Source organism: Atta cephalotes (genome assembly GCF_000143395.1).
Source record: "Atta cephalotes unplaced genomic scaffold scaffold00025, whole genome shotgun sequence".
In the NCBI taxonomy this organism is placed as follows: Eukaryota; Metazoa; Arthropoda; class Insecta; order Hymenoptera; family Formicidae; genus Atta; species Atta cephalotes.
This window is the reverse complement of record NW_012130089.1, coordinates 828,477-836,370: the sequence shown is the minus strand read 5'-3', so window position 1 is coordinate 836,370 and position 7,894 is coordinate 828,477. Positions and strand designations below refer to the sequence as shown.

Below are 7,894 nucleotides of genomic sequence, written 5' to 3'. Positions count from 1 at the left end.
TATAATATATATATATATATATATATATATATACCTACTATATATATAACTACTATACTAATATACTACTAATATTACTATATACTATAAACTTACTTAAAAGAAAGATGTGAAGAAAGAGTAAAGAAAGATGTCAATTCTTTCTCTCTTTCTTTCTATCTCTCCTTCTTTCTCTTTCTTTCTTTCTCTCTATCTCTATCTCTTGCTCTCTAACACTGGTGGTGGTTGTCTGTGTTGTGCTGCCTCTGTCTGTCGTAGAGCAAGGAGGCTGGCATCCGCACTCTGGTCGCACTCGACGACCAGGGAGGTGAGTGAATTCCGCTTGTTAGAAATTAAGTAATGGCCGAAAATGAGGGTAGGAGATGAAGAAACGAGGGAACTACTCGTTATCGTATAATTACGCACGTCTTACAATTTAACACACCATCTATCAGCCACAAGCGAGTGTCCTCCTCACACGCACATGACACGCAAATGTATAACATATGACATAAATGTATAATATGACGGAGTCTCGAGCGGAAAAATTATGGGAAAAACACATAGCGAGCTTTTTATAACTTTTGTGTTCTTTCTACGCGAGATGTGCAAGGAATATTTTAATTTCATTGAGTGAAAGTAATTAAAAGTTTATTTTTATTTCCGTCATAAGATGTCTTTCCTTTGAATTTGTTCTATCTCTAGGAAGCTAGGCTGCTTTAAATAAAATAAACAGTTAAAAGTCAATTTTATTTGATTTTATAAGGGTTGAAAATAGATCTTTTTGTTTGGAAATTATTTTTGCGATTTCCCTAATTTTTCCCGTATATTTTTATGTTGAAGCTAAACAATAGTTAACAGTATTCGGGCATCCTATAGATTTCAACCTAAACGCTATTTATGCTTGCTACTTGTGAGAGAAATTCAGAAACGCGCTAAATTTTTTGAATACACCTATGTAATTATTCTCTCTGATAATTAAACACACTCATGACGGTATAACGATTGAACACTGACTCTTCCGGTCGTACATGACGAAAGCTCTTAATACAAAGAAAGATTCTGGCACACAGAAAATATTTATATATATTTCATATTCGATATTATATTTTTTTACGAGCGGAACAATTTCTCTATAAAGCGACCGAAAGGGTTAATTCAATGATCTCGAGTCAATGCCTCGAAATGCTCGCAGGTTGTAACTGTTAACAAGACGGAAATTATTCTATTAACATACTCAGTTCTACCGGGGCCCGAGGATATTGGGGACTGCTATCCCCGAACAATCATCCGCGTTAATTACGATGTGCATGCGCCGGATATTAGCATGTCCCAATTCAGCGAACGTTTGTACGAGTAATTCGGCAGCGCCGGATCTCGCAGACGCAGACGGTACGTGGAGTTCTCGCGAGACGTACAATTTGTTCCGTAAAACATCAGGTAAAAATCTCCGAGGGTCTTTTTTTTCGTGCGAGAATGGGGGGGGGGGGAGGTTCAGTTCTCTCTTCTGAACTCTGCTCTCCAAAATATCGAAATTTACGCTCGGTTTACCTAATGCACCCTGAAATTACTTCATTTCGACGCGGTTTAATGACTTAACGTTTCTACGTGAACGTGTGTGCGGGCCAATCGTTGGTTCCACTTTAGCTTTGCTCTCCCTTAATCGCTTCTTATACGTTTTTAAGAAGGCTTAGACAGAAACAATCGTCCTTACACTATAATAGGATATCAACAATGAAGATCATTTCGCGCTCGATTAACAATTTCGATTAGAGAGATCGACAGCCAACTGCCACTGCACAATCGCAAGTTGTATACCACTGTCGAATCTACTACGATTACTATACTGATTACACCATATCGCCATTACTGACACTACTGATACTGCTAATATTACTAATGTTACTACTTGTACCATTACACTACGCCTAGACTGCGTCTTGGGTCGTTGAGGAACATTTTCATTAAATTAAATTCAAATTTTTATTAACTCATCCCATATAAATTTACTAAATATTCTATTTTTTATCATCTCTGGTTGGAATCGAAAGAATCTCTTTTTGACTCTGTTAAATCTTAGCATACGAAAATTTTTTCTCCTGACGACCTGACGAATGCAGCTCATGCGACTATAACGCGAATTCTATTCAGGTTTTTTTACTCTGTGCGTCACTATATATATATATCTCATCACCGACTTATTAAGAAATGTAACGTTATATATGAGAGAAATTCTCACGACATACATTGTCGGTCACAACATATACATGACGTAAAAATGTGCCTCCAGCAATGAATCAGTCATCGCTGCTGCTGCTGCTGCTGCTGCTATCGCTGCTGCTATTTGCCAGCATTGACGCGAAACGGCTCATATACGATCCAACAATCTGCGCGGATTGTTGTCGCAAACGGACATTATCATTGCATAAACCATTATATTAACTTTGCATCTCAATACAGATATTTTTATTAACGTATATCGATATTTTGATAGTCTTTATCTCTTATGTGTGTGTATATATATATATATATATATATATATATCTTAATACTGATATTTAGATCCCTCTGATCTGCTGTTGATCTTCTCAATTAGGTATCTTACCTTGTAATTTTTCCATACTTTTTCTTTCTTGTCGCAGACTGTTGGATCGCTTGTAGGAACCGCTTAACGAGATCCGATTGCTCTCGTGTATAATGAACAGCTGTTGTTTAGATGATGTATTCCGTCGTGATCGTTTCTGTTTTTTTTTTGCTTTTTTTTCTGTATAAACCGATTTCACACTCACACATTCACCCTTCGTTCCCTTTCTTTCTTACTCTTCCTGTAGAAGATCTCAAATACTTTCTGCTATCCATACGACACGCTAAATGCGTGCAGCGAAATACAATAATGACATCTGACATGTAGAAATGATTTTATCATATCACATTCGAATTTTCCTTCTCGCGGCCCTTCATCTCCTTTCTCAGATGTGGTGAAATTTTAAAGCATACCAAGCACACTCTCAAGCGTACTCTCACCTATCGAACGCTGTTAGCTCGCGTTTGCTTTCGTATACGGGACGTATCGGAATAATTGGGACAGTCCCACGAATTAGGCATCGCGACAATTTTCGATACTCATAAGTGGATTATCATATTTTATTCTAGATAATTCAGTACTCTCTAAATTCTTTGGAATGGAATATTACTCTAGAGAGTGAAAATTGAACCACTCTTGAAAAGGAGTAGCTCAATTTTCAATCTTTACTCTAGAGAGTGACAATTCCTTTTAAAAGGTTTAGAGAATAGACAATTAATAGTAAGTAATAATCTACGTTATAATTTATGTAATTAACTTACTATGACAAGGCAAATTATATCGAGATAATATTGTTACGTGAAATCATAATAATCATCACCGTCATAATTCTCGACCGGCAATAGCTGTCATCAATTAAACGATCGAGTTACCATAAAGTGATTCGCCATAAAGCGCTTATGAGCGAATATTGATTTCAGCATCACTTTCGTCATCTGCTTCGTTAATCATTGAAAGTGTCGCGATGTCGCACTCGTGTCACAATTAGCCCGATCGATCCACACTTCACAAGATACACGCTGTAATTCTCTAGACTGTGTACTTATCTCTTTACTGTATTTTGTATACTGTAGTCATTCTCGCGAAGCTTACAGCTGTGTCGCTTTCAGTCTACGTGTAAAATGTACACATATATATATATATATTTTTTTTGTTCAATATATATGTAACTACATACATATATATTTCTTTTTATGTATGTACATATTAACATGTATCTGTCTATCTAGTGTACATATCAAGAAAGCCCGTAATTCTCGTAAACGCTTGTGACAGTAGATATCTGTCTGTAACTTATTTTATTCCACTCCTCTCTTTTTTAACCTAATATCTTCTATCTCACTTCCCCTCTTTCTGTCTGTCTGCCTTCCGTTTCTCTGTATCTCTCCTTGTATATTTTTCCTCTTTTTCTTGTTGCAATCTGTGCATCAAACGTGCAACTTATACTTTCTGTCGGCCGTCGTCTTACCAAAGTAGATACTACTTGACCCCGCTTTGACTTCGAGTCACTGGCCGAAATGTAATGTGCGCGGTGTATATACGTTATCAAGGACTATATATGTGTATTATTATATATAGATATAACGTTTGTGTGTGAGAATCGAGAATTGATCATCCAATTAAGCTCAGAATGAAGTAGATGAACAAAAAAGCGAAACGTCGCAAAGAAACTCCGCTCGGCGCGATCGCGCCAATCACGCTAATCACCGATTAGCACGGCGAGAGTAATTAAATGACCATCGCCATTGTCGTCGTCGTCGTCGTCGTCGTCGTCGTCGTCGTCGTCGTTGTCGTTGCCGTCGTCGTCGTTGTCGTCGTCGTCATCGTGGTTGCTATCATTATCATCTCTTCTTCGTTATCTGGTTTAATTAATGTATATTCGCCTAAATACGCGTTGACTCTCAAGAGACACACCGGTGACAGTCGCTTGAACTTATAATTGACATGACGACCTTAAAAAGATCACGAGGAAGCATGAAAATTATTAGATTAACCCCGAAAAATCTTGAAGTTTCCTTCAACAGTCAATCACTTTCTCACGTTTAAGCTTGCTTTGCAATTCCCCTCGAAAGATCATCCTGGGAGATTACCTCGGGGAAATAAGCAAAGAGCAATCTCTGATTTAATCTAATAATTTTCATACTTATTTCTTATCCACGAAGAAAACTTCCTCCCCCTCTCCCAGAAACGGGGACTATAGTTCACCGATAATCAATATCTCTCTCTTTACCATCGTCGCCGACGCATCTCGCCCATTTACGCTCCATTAGATCGTCTCATCATCAGTCATTACTCTTAATATCGTCGATGCCGTGTTCATCATCGTTGTTATCTCTCTATTCTATCGTAAACGCTAAATGCAGAAACCAGTTGCAGTCGTGGCTGATTGATCGCGATTGTAATGCGAGGGAAATTCGATTAGAATCGATTATTGAGAAATTGGGAGGTTTCATGCCAAGTAATCTCAGTTCTTAAGTCGAGCCCTTTTTGGGAATTCAGCTTATTTGAATAATCGCTATCAGTGACTCCGTGTTGTTTTAATTTTATTATTAATCTTCAATATACCGAAAAATATTCCTAAATTTTAAACATTCTGTTTGAAGTACAGAATGCACGTAAACCTCCATCTTACGGCGATTGATAGAGGAAGGTTCAAAGTTATTTTACTTGCAACTTAAAATCTCATAGTATCAATCATACAGATTGTACAATTGTCCAAAAATGTTGGTTTGGGTCTACATGACTTGTTCTTGTAGTGGAGGGTTAATATAAAAATAAGTAATTTAACTAAAATGACTGCATGACTGCAATTGGCCTATGAAGAGGTGGTGAAGTGATTATCATCGTTGCGATTAGGATCATGTACATACAATATCTCAGAGACATTGACACGACGAGCTGCCTCTGGATCGCTATTTCGGTTATCATCGTTCTTATTAACCTTCTTACTATTTTTAACACATTATTATTATTTATTATTATTATTATAATTACTTATTATTACTTATTTGTTTGACTTTAATGAACATATTATTATCTGTTCGTTACGCGCGGCACGTTCTATCGAGGAGATCATGATTTTTCCTTTTCTTTTTTTTTTATATTGATAAACGCAACTTGCGATACAATTACAACAAACAATTAATCTCGTAATAGCATTATTATTTTACGAACGATAACGTGTTTCTGCTACCGCGCAGAAATCGTCGTTTTCCGACGGGACGTGCCTCTGCGATTTTGTTGCTTTCTTGTCTGTGACTTTGTTCTGCAGTTAATTCTCGCACGCATCCACTGAGAAAAACGATTCTTTCGTTTCCGTTAATGTGTGGCACCTTCGAACCTGTCGTAGACCGAGGAGATCGGAGCGAACACTCTGACGATGTTAGACCACCAAGGCGGTAAGCAGTCTCCCAGTAAACATCAATAAGTCACTGTCTTTCTCTCTGTCTCTTTGTCTCTCTATTTCTATTCTGCGAAGAACGAGCGAGCGATGCGCTAGTTCGAGTATAAAACGTCGATATGAAAAAAGAGGATTAACATGTAACAAGAAAAGAGGAGAAAAAAGTTGGCGCGAAGCGAAGAACGCCCTTCATTAGCTGTCAATTTGCGTTTCCCTTTGGGAAGAGCGTGCTTCTAATGCGTGATTTACCGGAATCCTGATAAAATCGTGCGAAATAAAGAATCGACTGTGAACGGTCAATCAGAAGATTCAGGAATATTTTAGGTTTTCATTTCATAAATAGAACGGAATATTAATGATATCTGCGATTGAAAAACACATTTTTGCTTTTATTAACCCTTAAACGCCACATTACGGAAACAACACACTTGGATATGGCAGATCCAATCCAACAATTGCTTATAACTTTCATAAAAATGAACATTGTAAATAATTTTTTTCACTCGAAACGCCAGACATTAAGGAATATAATAATACCAAGCAAATGCATGTATTTTTATTAATAAAAAATTATAATGGAAAAAGCAGTGGAAAAAAGTCAGATAAAATAAACGTCCCAGACATATTCGGACATTTAATAAAACTTTGTATATTTGTTTGTGTATTATTATTAATCTCAAGTGCTTTTTTAAACAATAATAATATTATAATTTAATTGTGATCTTTAAATAATTAATTAAACAATTAAATTATAATATTATAACTGTACATGTCCGGTTACTGGGATGTATACCGAAAAGGTGTTTAAGGGTTGATTAGTGTGATATTTACTTTTTTATTTAATAATCTCTTGTGGAATGTGTATAGTTGTCTATAGTTGTGACTCTAATCAACATGATCAGTGCTTAAGTCGTGTACGGTCGATGCGAATCAACCGTACAGTCGATTCTCTCCTTCGCTGAGAGTGACAATGATCCATTCGCTGTTATCCGGGCAGAGGTAACAAGTGAGACTGTCACGATGACGAAAACGGCCAGCGGATAGGTGAAAGATCGAACGACCGTGTCGTCATCGATGTCCAACCACCTCGGCGACGTTGTCGCTTTTAGGCCTCCCACCTAGGTTTATTTAGAGCACCCGACGGAACTCCATTCGTTACCCCCCCGATCTTGTCCCCCGATCCCTGACACCGTATCTCCAGTACCATCTTTCAGCGGCATGATGCTCTATCGATGTCTACTGTGCGGAACACTCGTCGAGTGGAACTCGCTATCCTTTTACCTTTTTCTATACTTCTGCCTCTCTTTCTCTCTATCTTTCTCGCCTTCGCCACCTTCCTCTCTAGCTTTGCTCTGCTCTGATGTCCATTTACTTCTACGAGGTGCGTCATCAGTCGACGGAATCGTTCGCACTCAGAAATTTGATATTCTTCGCTCGTAATATATCGAAGAGCATATCGAAATTGGAAAAGCTTATTCCTTCGAATACAACATTCGAAATTTTTTTTGAAATATATAGAAATAAGCAATTTCACGTTCTTTATTAAAAGCTATCTCGAAACGTGCTCGCTTGATCAGAATATCGTTAATTTAGTGTAATTTTCTGTACTTGATACATATGTAATTTTTTACGTTCGTCATAAAGTTTACAAGCAGCTCGTTTATTCGTATATCACTAGGAATTTGAATGTTCATTACATATGTAAATATGCAGATGTGAGTGCGAAAGATTGTCAGCATCGAATTCATGAGATCATAACTCTCGTTACGGGAAACCGCGTAGGTTTCATCCTACATTTTTAACATCTTTCATTCCTCATTCTCGAGTGTTTAAATATCGCTCTCTCTCTCTCTCTCTCNTCNCTCTACTACTCTACTACTCTACGTACTACTCTCTCTACTACTCTACTACGTACGTACTACTACTACTAC

At 37.4% G+C, this 7,894-nt stretch overlaps 1 protein-coding gene across 1 annotated transcript in view; it reads left to right on the top strand.

Moving 5' to 3' along the window:
- Positions 1-7,894, top strand: part of LOC105620232 (synaptosomal-associated protein 25) — a 34,169-nt gene that overhangs the window by 13,995 nt on the left and 12,280 nt on the right. The window contains exon 4 of the mRNA XM_012201736.1: positions 259-307. Coding sequence (XP_012057126.1) covers positions 259-307 — 49 coding nt within the window. The remainder of the gene's footprint in view (positions 1-258; positions 308-7,894) is intronic.